Source organism: Narcine bancroftii, chromosome 3 (genome assembly GCF_036971445.1).
Source record: "Narcine bancroftii isolate sNarBan1 chromosome 3, sNarBan1.hap1, whole genome shotgun sequence".
In the NCBI taxonomy this organism is placed as follows: domain Eukaryota; kingdom Metazoa; phylum Chordata; class Chondrichthyes; order Torpediniformes; family Narcinidae; genus Narcine; species Narcine bancroftii.
The window spans coordinates 261457177-261480470 of record NC_091471.1 but is presented as its reverse complement, the minus strand read 5'-3'; the positions used below and the strand labels follow the sequence as shown (position 1 = coordinate 261480470).

At 42.1% G+C, this 23294-nt stretch overlaps 1 protein-coding gene across 5 annotated transcripts in view; it reads left to right on the top strand.

Annotated features, from left to right (window-relative positions):
- LOC138758631 (colorectal mutant cancer protein-like) overlaps positions 1-13853 on the top strand; it is a 37498-nt gene extending 23645 nt beyond the window's left edge. The window contains exons 11-15 of one of the 5 annotated variants that reach the window (XM_069927876.1): positions 4416-4595; positions 5693-5766; positions 8276-8398; positions 10992-11091; positions 11192-11365. In XM_069927876.1, the coding sequence (XP_069783977.1) occupies positions 4416-4595; positions 5693-5766; positions 8276-8398; positions 10992-11091; positions 11192-11278 (564 nt within the window). In that variant the 3' untranslated portion in view covers positions 11279-11365. Of the gene's footprint in view, positions 1-4415; positions 4596-5692; positions 5767-8275; positions 8452-10991; positions 11092-11191 lie in introns of those variants that run through there. The other 4 variants (XM_069927875.1, XM_069927877.1, XM_069927878.1 and 1 more) reach the window with 4 other exon arrangements.
- The last annotated feature ends 9441 nt before the right edge of the window (positions 13854-23294 follow it).

Below are 23294 nucleotides of genomic sequence, written 5' to 3'. Positions count from 1 at the left end.
TATCTCCTGTATTTCTTCTATTTCAAATGGTTTTGTTAATTTATTTTGTTCCTCTGTTTGTAATTTCGGTAGTTCAATTTTAGTTAAAAATTCATCTATTTTATCTTCTTTCCCTTCATTTTCAGTTTGATATAGTTGTTCATAGAATTCTCTAAAGTTTTCATTAATCTCCATTGGATTATATGTGATTTGCTTGTCTTTTTTCCTTAATGCCAATACCATTCTCTTAGTTTGTTCTGTCTTAAGCTGCCACGCTAGAATTTTGTGCGTTTTTTCTCCTAGTTCATAATATTTGTTTTGTCTTCATTATGTTCTTTTCCACCTTGTATGTTTGTAGTGTTTCATATTTTATTTTTTTATCTGCCAATTCTCTTCTTTTAGTTGTGTCATCCTTCATTGCTAATTCTTTTTCCATATTTGCTATTTTCCTTTTCAACTGTTCTGTTTCCTGGTTGTAGTCCTTCTTCATCTTGGTTACATAACTTATTATTTGCCCTCTGATGAACGCTTTCATTGCATCCCATAGTATAAACTTATCTTTCACTGATTCCGTATTTATTTCAAAGTACATTTTAATTTGTCGTTCAATTAATTCTCTAAAATCCTGCCTTTTAAGTAGCATGGAGTTTAATCCCCATCTATACATTCTTGGTGGGATGTCCTCTAACTCTATTGTCAATAACAGGGGTGAGTGGTCTGATAATAGTCTAGCTTTATATTCGTTTTCCTAACTCTCTCTTGCATGTGAGCTGATAACAGGAATAGGTCTATTCTTGAGTATGTTTTATGTCTACCTGAATAATATGAATATTCCTTTTCCTTTGGGTGTTGTTTCCTCCATATATCCAAAAGTTGCATTTCTTGCATCGATTTAATTATAAATTTGGATACTTTGTTCTTTCTGTTAATTTTTTTTCCCAGTTTTATCCATGTTTGAATCCAAATTAAGATTGAAATCCCCTCCTATTAGTATGTTCCCTTGCGTATCTGCTATCTTCAAAAAGATATCTTGCATAAATTTTTGATCTTCTTCATTAGGTGAATATACATTGAGTAAATTCCAAAACTCCGAATATATCTGACATTTTATCATTACATATATCCCTGCTGGATCTATTATTTCCTCTTCTATTTTGATTGGTACATTTTTACTGATTAATATAGCTACTCCTCTAGCTTTTGAATTATATGATGCTGCTATTACATGTCCTATCCAATCTCTCTTTAATTTCTTGTGTTCCACTTCGGTTAAGTGTGTCTCTTGTATGAATGCTATATCAATTTTTTCTTTTTTCAATAAATTTAACAGTTTCTTCCTTTTGATTTGGTTATGTATTCCATTAATATTTGAAGTCATATAATTCAACATAGCCATCTTATACTTTGTTTATCTTTCCTTTCCGTTTCCTCATCATCACCTTTTCTTCTTATCCATTTCTGTTTTCTTTTTTTAAGCACATTATAAGACATTTCTAAAACATAAAATTTTCCATTACTCTCCTATCTAAAAATCCTTTAACCCCATTATCCCCTCCCCTTCCTGAGTTGCCCTTTGTCCCTTGTCAGGCAACCACATCTCCCCTCTCCATTTGGATTTGCGAATTCACTCGCAAGCGTCAACTGATTTTGCAGTGACCGTAATTCTTCCCCACCCAGCCCCCCCCAGAAAAGATTTTAATCTTCATATATAACAAAGGTCACTCTCTTAATTCCCTCCTTACTTCCTCTCTTCCCTTACTTTCCCTTATTAATTCTTATCTATACTCTATATATTTTCTTTTAAATACACATACACCCATGTACACACATATATCCATATACAAACACACACACACATATAATATATATATATATATATATATATACACCCATATACACACATACATATAGTTTGTGGTCATTTTTGCTCTCGTTACATGTCTTCATTTCTCTGTCTGTTTTGTCGTTGTTCTGCAAATTTTCGTGCTTCCTCCGGATCCGAGAATAGTCTGTTTTGCTGCCCTGGAATAACTATTTTAAGTACCGCTGGGTACTTTAGCATAAATTTATATCCTTTTTTCCATAGGATAGCTTTTGCTGTATTAAACTCCTTCCTCTTCTTCAGGAGTTCAAAACTTATATCTGGATAGAAATTTTTTTTTTGACCTTTGTATTCCAGTGGCTTTTTGTCTTCTCTTATTTTCTTCATTGCTTTCTCCAATATATTTTCTCTTGTTGTATATCTTAGGAATTTTACTAAAATGGATCTTGGTTTTTGTTGTGGTTTAGGGGCTAATGTTCTATGTGCCCTTACTATTTCAATTTCTTCCGGTAATTCTGGTCTTCCTAGGACCCTGGGGATCCAATCTTTTATAAATTCTCTCATATTCTTGCCTTCTTCATCTTCCTTAAGGCCCACTATCTTTATATTATTTCTTCTATTATAATTTTCCATTATATCTATCTTCTGAGCTAACAGCTCTTGTGTCTCTTTAACTTTTTTATTAGATTCTTCTAATTTATTTTTTAAGTCCTCTACTTCCATTTCTATGGCTGTTTCTCGTTCTTCCACCTTGTCCACTCTTTTTCCTATATCTGACATGACCATCTCTAATCTATTCATTTTTTCTTCTGTACTTTTTATTTCACTAAATTCTTGTGATTGCCATTCTTTTATTGATTCCATGTATTCTTTAAAAAAAAATAGCCATGTATTTGCCCTTCCCTTCTTCCATTTCTCTGTGTTCTTCCTCTTCTTCTTCCTCTGGGTTGGTCATCTGTTGTTTCTTTGATTTCCTTTTACTCTCTTCTTTCTTGCTCTTGTTATTTTCTGTGTTTTCCTCTTGTTGTGCTGTGGCTGTCATTCTCAGCTGTGGAGATCGACTCCTCAGCTGGTCCCCCCTCCCGTCAGTGTTTTTTTTGTCTTGCGCATCGCGCATGCGTGAGGAGTCGCGCATCGCGGTTGCGCACTTTTGCTTGGCTCCGCAAGCCATTTTTGTAGTCCCAAGCTCGGGTCTTCGACTGACCTGAGGGAGCGGGCTTCTCTCTCCACAGCGGGCCTCCTAGGACAGGTAAGGCCTTCACCTTCTTCTTCCGATGTCTTTTCTTCTTCTCTTCTTCCCGTTGCTTTTGACTTTTCTTTCTTCGCTGCCATTTTCTTCCCACCTTTACTTCCACTTTATTTTAATTTTCGTGTTTGTGCCTTTGTTTTCTCTGTTTTTTTTTAAAACTTTTCCGGAGAGGGCTGGAGTTCCCCGACGTGACTCCTCCTTTAATATCTCTTCTGAAGAAAACCATCTCTGACAGTGACAGTATCCCATGCCTTAGGTGCTCTATGGTTAGCAAGGGATTACTTCAGGTAGCATATGAGTGGAGAAAAAATTGAGGAACATGGCCTTTCAAGCACCATTAATCTACTAGACCAGGGGTGTCAAACTCAAATTCACAGAGGGCCAAAATTAAAACTTGGACTAAGTCGTGGGCCAAACTAAATATTTATTGAAAATTTTCAACAACATCTGCATGTTTTCTCTTCTTTCAACATATGTAATGTTAAACTTTTTCTTATTAAAATAAATGTTTAATAATAGTTTTGGTTAAACTCTTTCCAGAAGAAGCATTACCAAATGAGGAATAAAATATAAAATAAAGTTTGCTGTAAAACCAGACTTCTTTTCATCTCCTCCACCTTCTGGAGCTTTTGCTTCTCGTTCAGGTCCTTATACCTGTCCTGGTATTTTGTTTCAGTGTTGTCGTATGTTATATTCTTTAACTACAGACATGCTGGCTCCACACTCAAGACAAACAGGTTTGTCTTTTAAAATGATGAACATATAGTCTGCCTCCCACCTGTCTTGAAAGGTCCTGTTTTCTGTCTTTCGTTTGGCCATTTTTCGTAAGGGGTTTATGACATGTGAGTTGGGCGACAGGTCGCAGATGTTAATGAAAGTAAAGAGAGGAGGTGGGGGCGATTAGCGGGCTGACGGGCCGGCACCAACGCATTTGCAAAGCCTTCTGGGATTCATAGTATTAGCTGTGCATGCGCTATACTGGCACAGCGAGGCAGCTCTAATACATATTTGATATGATCTTGCGGGCCAAATATAATTATATCACGGGCCAAATTTGGCCCGCAGGCCTGAGTTTGACATGTGTGTACTAGACTGTGAGTGTTTGAACCTCCGACCTTCAACGCATAGAAGTGAGATGGAGTTCCTCCTACCATAGATGACGTGGGTGAAAGGACGAAACACAATTGATGTATCCTGAATCAGTGTTCCAGGACAGGCAGATCAAAACCAGTTCAGCGATCAATGAGATTTCAAGTAATTTGGTAGAGGCTCAGTAACTTTTATCCAATGTATTCAGTTAACTGTAGTCAAATGATGCAATTTTAAATTATTTTCCACTGCAAATGGTCTGCTCCCAATTAACAGGAAGACATATCCTGGTCAAAAAGTCAGCTGAACTGGACAAAGAAAGAGAAGAAAGATTTGGAGCAGAAGCTACAGTCTCAAGATGCTCAAGATGAAGCCATAATTCTTCTCCACACCCACTGGCAAAAAGAGCGAGATGATTGGCTGCAGGAGGGTCCCAGAACAGACTGTGCCAGGCAGGTATGTTCAAGGACAGTGTCAATGTGTGAGTATCCAGCCAAGGACATCAACCAATCTGTGTAGACACCTTAATAAGAGATGAGTGTTCCTGCTTCCGACCACTATCCAATGACCACTGATCTGTGCCTTTGAAGCTCTGCTGGTTTTAGTGTTTACTCATGAGCTCAGGAGAAAGGTGGACACTGATGAAGTAATGAAAGATAAACAAGGAGGTCAGTAGTAACACATGAAATTTTGGAGACGACGTGGTTGAAGTAAAAACACAAAGCTGGAGAAATTCAGCAGGCCAGACAGTGTCCTATATATAACAAAGATAAATATACACAACCAACGTTTTCAGGCTTGAGCCCAGGTTCGGGTACCTGCCTACATTTTGCTCATACCGTGATGAAGGGCTCAAGCCCAAAACATTGGTTCTGTATCTTTATCTTTGCTTTATAAAGTTCACTGTCTGGCCTGCTGAGTTTCTCCAGCATGGTATTTTTACAAAAAAAAAATTCCACTCCTCAAATCTGATCTGTCATTGAATAAGATGTGTTCAGACAAAGAATCGCAATTCCATTTTACCTTGATCAATCCCTTGAGTCCCTGACTGTCCTGGACAGGTATAGGAACAGGAAGAAGTTAGAAGAATTTGAACTAAATGAGATTAGCCAGGAATGCTGCCTTGATTAGCGTGGACAAGTATGGCCAAAGGAACTGTTCCTTGAATATTATTATAGATCGAGTACCCACAGTTCTGGAGGAAGGTATGCCAATGCTTTACTATCATCTGAAAAAAAATCCTCCTTTTATCCATCTTGAGCACCTGACTTCTTGTCCATATACCTCCTGCTGCTCCAAATTCTTCAGCCTTGGGAGAGCTTCTCAGCATCTGGGGTTTCGAACCCTCTCAGATCCTCGTATGCCTGAATGAGGTTTCTTCTCATTCTTCCAAACCCTGAGAGAATATGCAATGGGTTAGTCACCTGGTGAGAAAATGCCAGATGGCTTTCCTCCATGGAGTCCAGCAGCAGAGAGAGAATTAAAACCAATTAGAATTCTACGCCCCGCATGCCAATTCTGTGGAGATTTGATTCATTCTGCTTTAATTTCAGGAAACTAAATCAGCATCCAAATCAACTACGTGCAATGAGGAGCTGGTGTCAGAACTAACAATGATCTCCAAGCGGTGAGCACAGAACCCACAGGGCCAAATACCCTGATGCTGAAATCAGAGCTGCACCTGAGATTGTACTATTTATAGATGACACTTTCCAAGTTCTAGTGTTTCCCAATTTTAAAACGTGTCATCTTCAGGGAAATGTGAGCAATGATATTCCGAATTATTATCTTATTAATCCAATAAACCAAATTTTGTAGATGCAGCTTTAATTCGTTGATAAAACAGATAAACATTTTGCATAACTTCACATTGAGATTTTCATAATGTTGAATAAACAAAGCGTACTGTATTTAAAGATATAACTATATTGAACTTTAAACAGATACAAGAACAAATAGATACAATTAAGACAAAATAAGATCAATTCAAAGAAAAGTATCTCGAGCTGTATGAAAAATAAGATGCTAATCTGCTCGGATATTACGACATATGACCATAATCACTATGGTAACACTATAAACAATACTTTTAAAGGGATAGGCACAAAATTAACTACAAATCAAAAACACAATGTTTTAACCTTTACACCATTTCCTGGGGGTACATCTCCAGGTGGTTTGTTCCTCCATTACCACCTTCTTGCTTTGGCCCTCCCTTCCTTGCCAACCTCTGGCTTCACCCCCTCTTGATGTGTAAAAACATACCAAAATGCTGGAGGAACTCGGTCAGTCTTTTCAGTGTGCTAAAAAAGCAAAGATATATTGCTGACCGGCCAAGTTCCTCCAGCCTTTTGGTGTTTTTACTACGATCACAGCATCTGCAGACTTTCGTGTTTCATCCACTGCTCAGTTTGGACCTGAGTTAAGAAGGCAGTAGTGGAACAGTAGCCTGTAGATTTGGAGGGGGGGGGGGTTTCTTTTGAGTGTGCCCCAGATTCTTGTACATGTAGCCTTTTGCCCTGATGTGGTATGCTGACCCATGCAATGGACAATAATATTCCCACATCAGCTGGGTAAAGAGCTGGCATCAGAAGATGGCAAGAGCAAATAAGATTAGGGTGATCTTTGACCTTGCCTCCATCAGATAGTGCAGACTGTGGAGGAGGAGCTCCCTAGCAAGGACACTGGACAATAATTTTTTTCAAAAGGTTTTGATTCCTGAAAGAAAATTGGGGAGTATGATAGACCACTTCAGAGTTGTATGTGTTGTCATGTATGTACTCTGACAATAAATATGAAATCTGACTGTGTAGTCAGGCACAATTCCAATACTATCTACAAATTTGCTGATGACACTATGGTTGTCAGCAGAATCACAGACAGAAATTAGGAAGTGTACAGGAAGGAATTAGATCAGCTTGTTGAGTGATGTCAAAGTAGCAACCTTGCATTCAACATTATCAAAATTAGAGATGATTGTGGAATTCAGGAGGAAGTCAGAATGCAATCCAGTCCTCATCGAGGGCTCAGTAGTGGAGAGGGTCAAGAACATCAAATTCCATCTCCTGGAGGCTCCATGTCGATGCAATCATGAAGAAGGCTCATCAGCATCTATATTTTCTGAGGTGTTTGAGATTTGGTATGTCACCAAAGAATCTCACATACCATGGAGAGCATTCTGGTTGGTTGCATCACTGTCTGGTGCCAATGCTCAGGACAAGAAGAAAACTTCAGGTTTGTTAACTCAGCCTGCGACATCACAGGCACCAGAGTTCACTCCATCGAGGACATCTACATGAGGCAGTGTCTAAGAAACCAGCCTCTATCCTCACGGACCCCCACCACCCAGGTCACGCCCTCTTCACTCTGCTACCATCGGGAAAAAGGTACAGGAGGCTGAAGACAAGCACTCAGCAGCACAAGGACAGCTTCTTCCCCACTGCCAACAGATTCCAGAATGATCAATGAACCAAAGACTCTGCCTTACTTTGATTTTTCATGCACTATTTTTATTTATTTTTTGTGTTTTATGTTTGCCCTGTGACGCTGCTGCAAAACAATGAATTTTGTAACTTGTTCATTACAATAAATTCTGATTCTTACTTGGGTCAACACCTTCTCCCTCCTACATCCAACCTATTAAAGGATGCATTTCTTTTTCTCTTCCTTTCCACTTCGATCCCACCAGGAAAAGACTTGGACACTATCCCTCTCTCACCAGCTTCTGTCAGGACCAGAGTCTCTCTCACTTGATTTCTGTCAAATGTGTCCAATCTCCAAAATGTCCTGGACAGTTTGATGGGACAATGTTGAGGTACTGCATCCTTCCATACAAAGGTCTGGGACATTTATTATCTAAAAGCAGCTGTAGGATAATTTGAGTAAAACACAAAAGTCTGCAGACACCATGATTGAAGTAAAAAACACAATGCTGGAGAAACTCAGCAGCTCAAACAAGTTCTTTATGTAGCAAAGATAAAGATACATAACCAATGTTTTTGGCTTGAGTCCTTCATCAAGATGTGAGCAAAATGTTGGCAGGTGCCCGAACAAAATGGTTGGGGAGGGGGTAGAGGTGTGGATAGGATGACTTGATTTGTTGCAAAATGTTTGACAAAATTTTTTATTTTTTGTAGAGAAAAACATCTAAGGGATCAAATCGAAAAGTTGACTGTATCACTGGGAAGGCTAATAGAAAACAACAACCACCAAACATATCGGTCTGACGAACTGGCCACTGAGCTGAGGAAAACATACAGGTATCAGGAAACAATAACTGAAGCAGGGAAGTTTTTTTTTTCTTCAGTGCAAGGTAAGAACATAAGGGACAGGAGCTGAAGGTAGCCAATCAGTGGGGTGGTTTTGAGGGGGGGGGAGCAGTGGAAAGGGAAGTTGGAGAGAGGGGGTGGCATGGCTTTTGTGGAATGCAGTGCTATTACAGTGCCAGCGACCCAGGCTTGAATCTAGCACTGTCGATCGGGGGTCTGTATGTTCTCATGTCTGTGTGGGTTTCCTCCAGGTGCTCTGATTTCCTCTCGCCCTTCAAAATGTACAGGGGTTGTAGGTCAATTGAGTATAATTGGGCAGCATGAACCCATGGGCTGGAAGGGCCTGTTACCATGCTGTATGTCTGATTTAATTTAAAAGTACAGGAGTGGGTAAAGAGAGATGTTAATAGGATGATGATTAGCCTGTAGTCCTATGTTTTCCTACAATTTTTTTTTCCTTTCTCGTGACAGTGATCATTTTAAGTTCTTCCTTTTTTTTGCCTTTGAGTATTATTGGAATGTTTTTACTAGCTTCTATCTTAAAGACAGATTTTAAATCGTTTAATCTCTGCCATTTCTTTATTTCCCATTGGTTCCTTCGGGAATGAAACTGAGGAATTAACAATGTTCATTTTACCTACTCCCTTCCTTTCTATACATTTGTGGAGGTTCTTGCACTGTTTCTTAATTGTTGCTAGTTTACTCTCAATTTATTTTCCCGCTTTTTAAGGCACCTTTTGTTAGTTTCCAAATTGAAGAATGCACAAGATTCAATTGCTTCTAATTTATGCCTCATCCATTCAGATTAGCTGCGACTTACAGGACTTAACCGTGCTCTCTTGGTCGACACAATCTGTACCACTCATTCCTTTTGGTGTCCACCATATCACAACCATTCTCTTCATTCTTACCATCCTTGAAACAAACTTGTTTCAAACTTTGCCAAGTTCTGGTTATTGACCCTACCATTAACTCTGTTTCACTTTCCCCTGTTGCCATCTGTGTTGTTGAGTATCTCAGGTTTGTTGGTCACACTTGGCTGATTGTGTAGCACTGTTTTGAGCATTTCCAGCATTTTTATCATGAGTTTATTGACATACATCTTGTTCTATGTATGTATGCTTAAAATTCTGATATGCTGAAGTCATGCTTATGCAAAAAACAGTGACTTGCAATAATGCAGACAGTCCATGAGAGGTTGAAGAGTCTGTATCGAAAGGAAACTCTCCTTAAACCAAGAGGTGGTGATTTTCGGGCTTCTGTACCTTCTGCAAAAGGTAGCAAAGGGAAGAGGTTGTAATCTCCAATGGAAGTCCTTTCTGATGTCGGCAGCCTACTTGAGGTAGTACCTCACATGCAGTCGATGTCTGTAACTCCTGGGAGGTCAGGGCCTGTGATGTAACTGGCTACCTTCTGCGTTCCTAGGCACTTGCATTGCCAAACCAGGCTGTGATGCAATCCATCAATATACATTCCACAGTGTACCTGTACAATTTTGAGTATCTGACAACATCCCAAATCTCCTTGGATTCCTTAGAAAGTAAGGCAGTTCTGATTGCCTCGATGTGCTGGCTCCAGGAAAGAGATATGGAAAAACAGGAACTTAGACTCTGACTTTCTCCACCATTGTAGACAGGTGCTTGGTTCCTCCCTCCCTTATACACCTATTACTTCTTACCTGTGCTCCTCTCCCTGCCCCTGTCCTCCACCATGTTGTTCAGGCACCTGCCAACACTTTGCTCAACCCTTGAGGAAGGGCTGAAGCCTGAAATGTTGGTTATATAAAGAACACGGAGCAGCTGAGTTTCTCCAGCATTGTGTTTTTACTTCAACCATGGAGTCTGCAGACTTTAGTGTTTTACTGCTTGGTCCCTCAAGCAGGTTTCTCAGATCTAAAGTTTTGTTTTTCAATTAGATCATCTACTTGGTTTGGTTATATAACTTGTATCCTCATTCATCAAAAAAATCCATCCATTTATGGGTGGCACAGTTGGCAAAGCGGTTAGCCCAATCCCTTTACAGCAATTGGGACTGGGGTTCAAATCCCGCGCTGTCTGTAAGGAGCTGGTATGTTCACCTTGGGTTTTCTCCGGGTGCTCCGGTTTCCTCCCACTGTTCAAAACATACTGAGTATTGTGGGCCAAAATTTAATTTAATCCTCACACCCATATCCATCAGCAGCCTGGCTGGTTCCCTTGTTATGAACTCCCATCCAGATCAGAGATAATCATTATCTCTCTACCTAATGAACTCAGTTTCATCAACTACTTTAATGTTTTAAAGTCCAAAAATCCAGATGCCAGAAATCTGGAACACCCAAGAATCCGGACTTCTCAAACTCTCGCCTGAAATCCGACCCACTGAGAATCCAGACTTCTCAAAAACCCTTGGCTTTTGTGTGCGTGTATTGTGTACGTGAGTTGCATCAGGGCCAAAGATGTACTGCCCAAGAATTTGGAAAATTTAGAATTTTAGGACTTTTACTGTAGTCTCCATCCAATGCTGATAACTCTTAACCTTTAGAATCACTGATGTATGTTCAGTATCATCCTGTCAAAGACAATCTCCTTCACAAAATTCCTAGAACTGAACTCACTTCTCCACGTGGTGATCCAACAGGACTCTGCATGACAGTCACACAACTCTTGTCCCTTTGCATGCATTCTACCTCGAGACAAAAGATTGTGGGTATTTTAAAAAAAAACTCTCTGTATTCATCCAAAGTTTTTTGTGATCTCTAAATTAAGCAACAATCTGATTAAAACTCATTGTTCCTTTGCACAGCAACTTATCTACATCCTTCAGAAGCACCAAGAAGAAATACGAGAACCAGCTGAGCAAACTGGAGTCACAGATGAATGCTATGTCTGAGTGCCACGCCAATCAGCTGCAACAGCTGGAGCAAAGACTGACGAGTCTTCAAGAGAAATTGAACCAAACCAATGGGACACCATTGTCGCAAAAATCCAAAGTCCATACCTGAGCCACGAAGAAATCTCTGATCCTTGGATCTTGCTAGCAGAAAAGTTTGATTTATTTTAACAGAACACATCCTGTCTCCACCGCATCAGCTTCAATCCAGAATGAGGGCGATTCAATACAATGCATCACTAAAGAGTGCCAATTGCTACATTGTTGGTCTGAACAGGGTAACTCGGGGAAAGCTGTTTGAATGGACCACTAGTGGGTCTTTCTGTCTCATTGTCAACTAGATAGGCAAAACACTTTATATAAAAAATAAAAAAAATCCTTATAATTTTTTAAAATTTAAACCCAAAAGGAGAGCAAAATAACTGTGACACAAGCACTGAAAGTAAATTCTGCTGATCTTGTGATCTCCAGTTTTGGACAAGGCACTTTTGTAACATAAGGACAAAGTTTGAGAGTTGTCTTCTGTGTGGAGTTTGCCTCTCCCCCCCCCTCACGGTGATATTCCTCTCCCACCTCATCCTAAAAAGCATGCAAATTGGAATCTGGGAGGGGATTTAAATTTTTTTAATATTAAGTGATACAGCACAGTAGTCCACAAGCCCAATTACACCCATATGACCAATTAACAAACAAAACTATGGAATATGGGAGGAAATCAGAGCACTCAGAAGAAATTCAATGGGCCAAATGGCCAGTTTTGAGCTCGGTCTCTCTCATCCCACCAATTGTTCTTTTGCATATAATTCATAAATGCTCAATATTTTTAATGCTGGAGATCGGAAAGTGTTGATCTGAGTTTCCAGTACATGTCACTCAAAGCCGAGATGCAGGTAGTTAGGAAAGCAAATTGTACACTACGGTGAAAGTCCGAAAATCCAGACTCCTCAGGGATTGGGTCGCTCCAGATTTTCTGGATTCTTGGGCAGTACTTATAAAACTCAAATTTAAGGAGGAATAAAGAAGAGATGAACAGGTAAATTTTGATAGTTTATTCATTAGCAAATATAGCACACTTCATTTATCAAAAGGAGCAGTTTTAAAGAAAAATAAAGTGATCGTTTGTTGCCACTGTGCATCTGTGGCATTTGTGCATGCACACACACAAAATTTCAATTTAACTTTAAAAAAAAATTTAGATATACAGCATGGTAATACTTCCTTTTTTGCCCTTGAGCCCAGGCCGCCCAATTAACATAAAACCACTGTTATATGTTTCAAACGCTGGGAGGAAACAGGAGCCCCTGGGGAAAACCCACGCAGACACGGGGAGAACATACAAACTCCTTGCAGACAGCACAGGATTTTAACTCCGGTTCCGATCGCTGGTGTCGTACAGCATTGAGCTAACCACTATGTTAAGCGTGCCGTCCTAAAATCCCACCAAATTTGAAAAGGTTGAGTTTCCGAAAAGTCCAGATTCTTGGGTGGTCCAGATTTCAACCATGCGGATTTTTGTACTTCTACTGTAGTTTTTATTGCCAAGAGTGAAGATGCCTTAGAACAATTGTATGGGGCCAACTCACCTTGAGAACTGCACAGTTTTGATCACTTTAAAAAAAACTGTTTGCTTTAGAAGGTGAGAACAGTGAAGATCAACAAGGTTTGTTCTTTGTTTTGTTCATCAAACCTATGGGAGGAGATTGAGTAAGCTAGGACTCTATTTGTGGACTTTGAAAGAATAAGAGTGAAATGTCCACATTTTTATGGGTCTCTACAGGATAAGTACAGGAATGATGCTTCCTGCAGCCAAGGAATCCAGAATAAGGATCAGCTCTTCAAAATAGGCTACTTAGAAGTGAAGTGAAGAGCTTATTTTTACTCAGAATATGGTGAATCTTTCATAACATTCAAACAAGAAACTGATTGATAGTTGGATATCAGATGAATCAGATGATCTGGGAATAGGACAAAAATACGGGGTTGAACAGAATGTTTTTATTTTTTAAAATTAGACATACAGTGGTAACAGTAGATGATAACAGGCCCTTCTGGCCCATGAGCCCATGCCACCCAAATATCCAATTAACCTACAACCCTGGTACGTTTTGAAGGGTGGGAGGAAACTGGAGCACCCAGAGGAAACTATTCGTTCAAACTCCTTACAGACAAGTGAAGCATTCGAACCCGGGTCACTGGCACTGTAATTGAAGATGGTCTTGTGCAAGGGTGGAGTAGGGTCATGGAGCCAAATGACCAACTTTAATACTTATTGGTCATATTCTTAAGTCTTCATGCTGCATTGACCAACGTCCTTGTTACGGGTTTCTTACCTATTACTCTATTGATATGCTCTGAAAAACAGACTTTGTGGTATGTTAATTTGAGAGGATGGAAAGCTTCAACTATGACATAAAACATCTTATTATGATTTTCAGCTAAGATTATCAACTTTCAGAAAATCTCCTTACGAAAATACAATTTAGTTGTGATTCTGCCTTGCCCACATACAAAAAAAGAATCTCAGGGTGGTATGTGATGTCATGCCTGTACTTCTGACAATAAATCTGAAAGAGAATATTTGTCAGGACTCCTGTTAATTTCAAATTATCCATGTACAGTATAAATGTTCAATCACCAGATCCAGGCTGCGAAGAGGGTCAGGATCTGGAACAACATTGGGGAAGAACGGGAATCCATCACACTGTCCATTTCCCTCACTGGGACCAGGAAGCGCCCAAATCTGCACCACAATTTCTCAACCGTCTGCACTTGACAGGTTGTAGGCTGCAGTCTCTCGCATTGCGGTTTAGCAGAAGATCTAAATCTTTCCAGGAGATTTCGTGTAAACGTGACACTTTTTTGTTTAAATTACACAATAAAATGGGATGTTGGAACTGGAGGAGAGCCCTGTGGTCCGGGGTGCCCAGCTCACCCTGGTTCTGAGGCACTGACTCACCAATCCTCCAGCATCTTGTTGGAGTCTTCGTGCAAGTGGCCGAGCTGCACCGGGCTGGGGAAGCAGAAGCTGGGCTGATTGATCTTCTCCAGGAAGGAGGTGAGGAGGCGCTTGTTGAGGTGGTCGGTCTGCGTGAGCTCCGGCCTGTCTTGCGGCCCACCCCCGGCCTCCTCCTCCTGCAGCCGCCCGAGCTTGGGGCTGCTCGGCTTCTGCTCTGCTTGCTGGGCCTCCCTGTGGCCGAGGTGGAGGCTGGTCTGCAAGGCCACGTTCTCCATTTCTTTGTGCCTCTTCGTGTCGTTGCTGCAGGGCTGCCGGCCGGCGCCCTCTTGGACAGCCTTGCTGATGTCTTCCTCCATTTTCCTTTTCTGTCGACTCGCAGCCAGATGGGGATTATTTCCGCTGCCAATAAAGTTTAGTGAAGTGGTGCCGCCATATTAGTGCGGGGCGAAATGCGTTCACCATGTTTGTGCGGGGCAAACATTGCCTGCAACCGGTTCTATCTCGGGTCAGAGTCACTTCAGTCAGTGTTAATAAAGAATAGACACATTTATGTTTTTAACACAGCCACTGCGTTCCAAGAAATTATTCCTAGTTCCCCGGAACGCAGTCTGTGTATATATAAAAAAATTGGAACAGGAATAAGAAGTAATTCCTGTTCCGATATTTTACTTCCTCGACCCCTATTAAGTTTTGAGGAATGCCTGTAGACTCTTCTTTGGCTTGGCTTCGCGGACGAAGATTTATGGAGGGGGTAAAAAGTCCACGTCAGCTGCAGGCTCGTTTGTGGCTGACAAGTCCGATGCGGGACAGGCAGACACGGTTGCAGCGGTTGCAGGGGAAAATTGGTTGGTTGGGGTTGGGTGTTGGGTTTTTCCTCCTTTGCCTTTTGTCAGTGAGGTGGGCTCTGCGGTCTTCTTCAAAGGAGGTTGGTGCCCGCCAAACTGTGAGGCGCCAAGATGCACGGTTTGAGGCGAGATCAGCCCACTGGCGGTGGTCAATGTGGCAGGCACCAAGAGATTTCTTTAGGCAGTCCTTGTACCTTTTCTTTGGTGCACCTCTGTCACGGTGGCCAGTGGAGAGCTCGCCATATAACACGATCTTGGGAAGGCGATGGTCCTCCATTCTGGAGACGTGACCCATCCAGCGCAGCTGGATCTTCAGCAGCGTGGACTCGATGCTGTCGACCTCTGCCATCTCGAGTACTTCGACGTTAGGGATGAAAGCGCTCCAATGGATGTTGAGGATGGAGCGGAGACAACGCTGGTGGAAGCGTTCTAGGAGCCTTAGGTGGTGCCGGTAGAGGACCCATGATTCGGAGCCGAACAGGAGTGTGGGTATGACAACGGTCTGTATACGCTTATCTTTGTGAGGTTTTTCAGTTGGTTGTTTTTCCAGACTCTTTTGTGTAGTCTTCCAAAGGCGCTATTTGCCTTGGCGAGTCTGTTGTCTATCTCATTGTCGATCTTTGCATCTGATGAAATGGTGCAGCCGAGATAGGTAAACTGGTTGACCGTTTTGAGTTTTGTGTGCCCGATGGAGATGTGGGGGGGCTGGTAGTCATGGTGGGGAGCTGGCTGATGGAGGACCTCAGTTTTCTTCAGGCTGACTTCCAGGCCAAACATTTTGGCAGTTTCCGCAAAGCAGGACGTCAAGCGCTGAAGAGCTGGCTCTGAATGGGCAATTAAAGCGGCATCATCTGCAAAGAGTAGTTCACGGACAAGTTTCTCTTGTGTCTTGGTGTGAGCTTGCAGGCGCCTCAGATTGAAGAGACTGCCATCCGTGCGGTACCGGATGTAAACAGCGTCTTCATTGTTGGGGTCTTTCATGGCTTGGTTCAGCATCATGCTGAAGAAGATTGAAAAGAGGGTTGGTACGAGAACACAGCCTTGCTTCACGCCATTGTTAATGGAGAAGGGTTCAGAGAGCTCATTGCTGTATCTGACCTGACCTTGTTGGTTTTCGTGCAGTTGGATAATCATGTTGAGGAACTTTGGGGGACATCCAATGCGCTCTAGTATTTGCCAAAGCCCTTTCCTGTTCACGGTGTCGAAGGCTTTGGTGAGGTCAACAAAGGTGATGTAGAGTCCTTTGTTTTGTTCTCTGCACTTTTCTTGGAGCTGTCTGAGGGCAAAGACCATGTCAGTAGTTCCTCTGTTTGCGCGAAAGCCGCACTGTGATTCTGGGAGAATATTCTCGGCGACACTAGGTATTATTCTATTTAGTAGAATCCTAGCGAAGATTTTGCCTGCAATGGAGAGCAACGTGATTCCCCTGTAGTTTGAGCAGTCTGATTTCTCGCCTTTGTTTTTGTACAGGGTGATGATGGTGGCATCACGAAGATCCTGAGGCAGTTTTCCTTGGTCCCAACAAAGCTTGAAAAACTCATGCAGTTTGGCATGCAAGAATAGCACGTATCGATGATGCGCGATTTACGTCACATAGCGTCGCTGAACGTCCCACATACGTCAGACGTTGAGGTTCACATCACCGTTGTAAGCCCCGCCTCCTTCGTTACCGCACACCCGGTATTCCGTCCGATCCGGGTTCCTGTGTGAATGGGCACTCCTGGAAGACAGGGAGACGCTTCAGAGGGGGGAAAAAAAATCACATAGGTTCCATGTAGAGAAAAGCATAAAAGACCACAGAAGGCGGAATCCAGAACCAAAAACGAACTGAGTTCTTCCAGCTGCTAGGGCTTTTTTTTGCACTGTCAAATAAAATTTTTGTTGTGTTCAGCGGGGCGGAAGTGAAGCCCCACTTGCAGCACGTGGACACAAACGTCCAGTATTTTGACCAGAAAACCAGCATTCAAAGAACACCAAGTCTTTCCATTCATTAAGGAGTACTTGGAAACATCTTGATTTTCATGGAGAAATTACTCACATTAATCATTAAAAAATGATATAGTGTAAATCTAAAACCAAAGAAAAATATATGTGCTGGAAGAGAACAATAGCCCCAACCATAGATATTGAAAAGGTAAAAAGTTAATGTTTCATGTCAAAGATCCATCATCAGAGAGAGAAAAGTTTTAATTTTCATAGTGAGTGGAGGCAGGATGAAATATCTCTGAAAGGGTGAGGTTCTCACATTGATCTACAGAGACCAACTGTAGACTTGAGGTGCAACACCTCACATTCTGATTGGGCGCATGTTCAAGGCGAGACAGTACTGAGAGCACGGTGTGCAGTAAGGAAATCAATAAAGTGGAAAAAGAGCAGAGGAGATCCTCTAGTATTGCTGGCACTGGAGAGGATGGATTGCAGGAAGAGATTGGATAGGCTGGGTCTTTATTCTCTAGAGCAGCCATTCCCAATGGGGGCCTGCGCCACATTTGAGTAAAAACATTGTTCTCTTTTCACTTCACGTAACATAATTTTACGTATATAGTCGCTAGGAGAGAAGTATGGCACAAACCAAAACTTGGCTGCTTCTCAGGCAAGAGGCCCATAAAATTTGCGCAGTGTCCTAGCGGGGCCACAGCTGAAAAAGGTTGAGAAAAGCTGCACTAGGGCAAAGGAAGCTGAGAATGATCGAATAGAGATTTACAAAATCATGAGGGGCATGGATAAAATGAATACTCAGTCTTATTCTCACAATAGATTACTCTAGAACTGGAGAGCACAGGTTTAAGGTGAGAGGGGAAAGATTCAGGAGAGACCTGAGAGGCCTTTTTAATTCAGAAGGTGATCTGTGTCATGATAATGAATATGCATGATATGTATTAACCTGACCTGAAGTCAGATGGTATGCACTGGAGGTGAAAGGTGCAGGATGATGAAATAAGGGAAGCAGGAGAATAAAGACACTGAGATATTTAACTGGTAAAACCTGCGGTAGTAGTGTTATTAACTTCACATTTCGGGCCACAAATGTGACATTGGCGATGAGGATTAAAACAACCACATTTTGGAACTTCAATGTGATAAGCATTTTGATTTTTGAATCGGTGGCTTTGGGCTGAAAAAGTTTCCTCATGGCAGGCGCAGAAGCTGACTTTCTAACACTTCGAGGAGTTCCTCATTTTGACCCGACGGGTGATGCAAGCACTGTGAGTGTGAAGTGAAAGGCACGGCTGGAAGAATTTGAAGCCTACGCCGACAGTCGTGGCCTATTTCTCGATAGCAGTACGGTGGAACAAAAAGCGTAGAGGAGGGCGTTACTTCTTTTCACCGCAGGACCTGCAGTTCGGGAAACTTTTAAAACACTTTTGAATACAGGAAGGAAGGATGAATACCAGAAGGCCGTCGATCCATTGAATGCACACTATGTAGTGACACCAAATGCTACATTTCAACGCCATTTGTTTCGGAGAACGAAACAAGAAGATGGAGAAACGATTGCTCAGTACGTGACGAGATTGCGACAGCTGGCTGTTGGATGCAATTACACGGCAGCTGATTTGGACAACCAATTATTGGATCAAGTCGAGCAGCACTGCAGATCAGACAAGCTCTGGAAAAAGGGAGTGAGTTGAAACTCACCAATGCTTTAGCCATTGCTGCTGCATTAGAGGCTGTTGAGGGGCAATTTCATAACATGACCCTGAAGGACAACTCAAGCCAGCAAGTTAAGAGGCAAGACCTGGCAATACTTCATATTGGAGCTTGTGTCAATTCAGTTCAGTCATACGAGGATATGAAGCAAGAATTCCCCGCAGTTTTCCAGGGAGTAGGAAAGCTGAAAGGTCGACAACTAAAGCTAGCGGTGGACAAAACGGTCAAACCCAAGGCGAAACTAGTGCGCAGAAATCCGTTTGGACTTCGTGGGAGAGTCGAAGCCAAAATTAAAGAGTTGATCGCGCAAGACATTATTGAACCTGTGGAACATTCGACACAATGGGTCAGCCCAGTAGTGATTGTGCCCAAACCAAATGGTGACATAAGACTGTGTGTTGATATGAGGATGGCCAATGAAGCTATAATTCGAGAACGATACCCTATACCAACAGTGGAGGAAATACTTCAGGAGTTAACTACCAGTAAGATATTCTCAAAAATTGATTTAAAATGGGGCTATCATCAATTAGAGCTGGACCCAGAATCCAGGGACATGACAACATTTGTGACTCACTGTGGATTGTACCGATACAAGAGACTATCGTTCGCCATTAATGCAGATCTACCAGTATGAAATCCATCGAGTGATTCAAGGCATTCCTGGAGTTGCCAACATTTCTGACGACATCATAGTCCATGCGGCTACAAAGGAAGAGCATGACAGACGGTTGAGGCGTGTACTATCTAGACTACAGGAGGCAGGCCTTACCGTGAATGGAAACAAGTGCCAGTTCGGTGTGTTAGAAATGGACTTCATGGGACACAGATTTACACGGGAAGGACTAAACCCAGCAGAGGCCAAGGTGAAGACTATTGCAGAAGCACATGCACCCCAGAACGCAACAGAGGTGAGGAGTTTCCTGGGATTGGTCAATTATTGCGCAAAGTTCATCCCTAACTTTGCTACATTGGCAGAACCATTAAGGAAACTGACCAGGAAAGGTGTACTATTCCATTTTGGATCTGAGCAGAAGAAAGCGTTCACAGCGCTGAAGCAAAGTCTGACGGACGCTGATATTCTAGGATATTATGATCCGGCTGCACCAACCAAAGTCATAGCGGATGCTAGTCCTGTTGGTTTAGGAGCCGTGTTGGTCCAGATGCATAATGTGGGACCAAGAATTATTGCCTATGCCAGCAGATCTTTTTCAGATGTGGAAAGGAGATATTCTCAGACAGAGAAAGAAGCACTCGGACTTGTATGGGCCTGTGAGAGGTTCCATGCATTGAATTTGAACTCATCACAGATCATAAGCCATTAGAGGTGATCTATGCCACTAGATCCAAACTGTGTGCCAGAATAGAGCGATGGGTGCTCTGACTCCAACCCTACAAGTATAAAGTAGTTCACATTGCTGGGAAAGCAAACATTGCTGATCCGCTGTCCAGATTGGTGAAGGATGGATGCCCACAATCCAAGTCAGAATTGGGGACAGAAGCAGAGAGCTTTGTATGCTTCGTAGCTATTCAGTCGACACCGAAAGCTGTCACCACGAAGGAAGTCGAGAGAGAGTCCGAACATGACCCAGAACTCATGGAAGTGAGAGAATGTATCCAGAGTGGACAATGGGACAAATGTACTCACAAGGCTTACATTCCCATTAGAGACGAACTTTGTTGCATCGGACAGTGTGTATTGAGAGGTTGTGCTCAGTACGTGATGAGATTGCGACCGCAGAGGTTGAGACCGAAGATTGTATCCTTACCTCATAAAGGACACCTAGGTATGGTTGGTACCAAGCAAAACCTCAGGAGTAAAGTATGGTGGCTAGGTTGTGATAAAGACGCAGAGAAATTCGTCAAAACCTGCCATGGATGTCAAATCACAAGTAGGAGTAATCCTCCAGAGCCAATCCAGAGTACGCAACTCCCGACAGGACCGTGGATCGACGTAGCCGTTGATTTTCTTGGACCTTTACCAATTGGTGAATCAATCATGGTAGTGGTAGATTACTACAGCAGATACTATGAGTACGCTGTGATGAGGTCAACGACCACTGAAAAAACAATACAAGCATTAGCAGAAATCTTCGCAAGATATGGATTGCCTGTTACGCTATACTCTGACAATGGTCCACAGTTCATTTCAGAGACATTTGCTGAATACATGAGGACCACAGGTATCCACCATCATAAAGTAACTCCGAAATGGCCGCAAGCCAACGGGAAAGTAGAGAGACAAAATCAGTCCATTGAAAAACGATTACGGATTGCTCACGCAGAAGGACAAAATTGGCGAGAAGCATTGCTATCTTATGTAGCTGTCTATCCGGCAACGCCTCATGCAACCACAGGAAAAAGTCCTGCAGAAGCATTTTTTGGGAGAAAAATCTGCACAAAAATGCCCGAAATAAAGGAAATCAGGGACGACCAGGAGATGAGGGGGACCACGATGCTGAAAAGAAAGGAGCAGCAAAGCTGTACACAGATTCGAGACGTGGGGCCAGGTACTCAGACATCATGCCTGGAGATAATGTTCTGGTGAGGCAAGAGAGTGGTGGTAAGCTAGACACACCTTATTACCATCAACCCTACACTGTTGTATCCAGAAGTGGCAGTATGGTAACAGTCAAGTCTCCGGCTGGAGTCCTGTACAAAAGAATTGTGTCTGGTGTAAAAAGGTACCAGTCCAGAGCGACATCGAGCGAGATGGTTGAAAGTCCAATACGAGATGCTTAACCTGAGGGACCAGATGATGTTCCCGAGGCAGTTACCAGCATTCCTGATGAAGTGACCAGAGTGCCAGAAGCACCCGAGGCCGTAGCGAGCAGTGTTTCCGACGCTGAGAGTGAACAACCGAGTGGCGACGATAGCATCGCAGGAAGGCCAAAACGAGACAGGAAACCACCTAAACGGTACGAAGACTTTGTGCCGTATTTCTAATTGTGCCCGCATTATCACGAAAGGGAAAGTTTGTGACAGTTGGAATGATAATAGAACATTGGGACTGTGATTTGATCATATATCATAAAGCGCGTGTATGAGTGCTGTATGAAGTGCATTTTGTTTAGTTGAGTTATTGTATTACAATTGGTTACGACATGTTTATGTTACCTTGTGTGTAGAAGGAGTTTGAACTTGTTTGTTTGTTTGAAGTTGTTTGTTGGTTCCGAGGGATATTGATAAGGTGACGGTGTTTACATTTCAACATTAAGGTGTAAAGTTTATTTCTGGTGAAAGGAGGGATGTCATGATAATGAATATGCATGAGATGTATTCACCTGACCGGAAGTCAGATGGTATGCACTGGAGGTGAAAGGTGCAGGATGATGAAATAAGGGAAGCAGGAGAATAAAGACACTGAGATATTTAACTGGTAAAACCTGCGGTAGTAGTGTTATTAACTTCACATTTCGGGCCACAAATGTGACAATCTGCATCTGAAATAAGTTGCCAGAGGAAACTGTAGAAGCAGGCACAACAAGACATTTGGACCAATTTACAGATAGGAGGGGCTTTGAGGTTTATGGACCAAATGGAGGCAAATGGGATTGGCCCTCCAGAATGTCAACTTGATTGGCATGGACTAGTTGGTTTATTTCTATGCTGTATGATTCTTATTATTTCAGGAGTTGGTACTTAATATTAAAGTTTAATATAATTTACTCTACCCTCTTTGCGTCAGAACTGGCACTTCTGTAGGAGAATCGCCCATTCGTAATATTAACTCAATTGTTTCCCCTCCACAGACACTGACTGAAATGTTAGACATCACCAACATTTCCTTATGTTGAAGAACAAGGCCATTTGGCCCATTGTCTCAGCTAGCTCCCAGAGCAAAGCTATCAACCTCATACCCACCCCCCATTTACTTCCCAGTATATGCCCATTAATTACTCCCCACCGCCTCCCAATTCTCTTGTCTTCTATTTACACTGGGACATTCTATAATAGCCTGACAACCAGCAGGCTTTTGTGACGTGCAGTCACAGAGAGAACGTGCAAATTCCTTACAGCATCAGAGGTCAGAATCATGGGGTGTGAGCCACTACACCAAGTGTAAACGCACTGAGCTAATGTTCGTTGCCCTTTTAGTTTCTGCAACACAATGACTTGCACTTTCCAGCTTCGACATAGTTTGTTTTCTCTCCTTTAATTAATCTATTAATCACTTAACTGTAAATATAAGGCTCACCCAGGCAACTCACCTTTTCATTTTATATCAGTATGTGTAATTTAATGTTTGTAGTCTATTGTTGCACCACAGAGTTTTGGACATTTGATGAGGATGTTTTGCTCAAAATCACTATTCTTTTTTAATCTTGAAAAAGATACCAATTCACAGTGGTGCTCAGATATTTGCACGTCGATCTTTACATGGTATTCTGACAAACATAGGTAAGGAAACAAACCCTTTTTATTTTATCATTGCAGTGACAGTTTTGTAAGGGCTCAAGGCCAAAACGTTGGTTATGCAGCTTTATCTCTGCTACACATGGTTGGGTGGTCGGTGACTAAACTGGCTCCCCCACCAGGCTTGCTTGGTGCAGAGGGTGGCTAG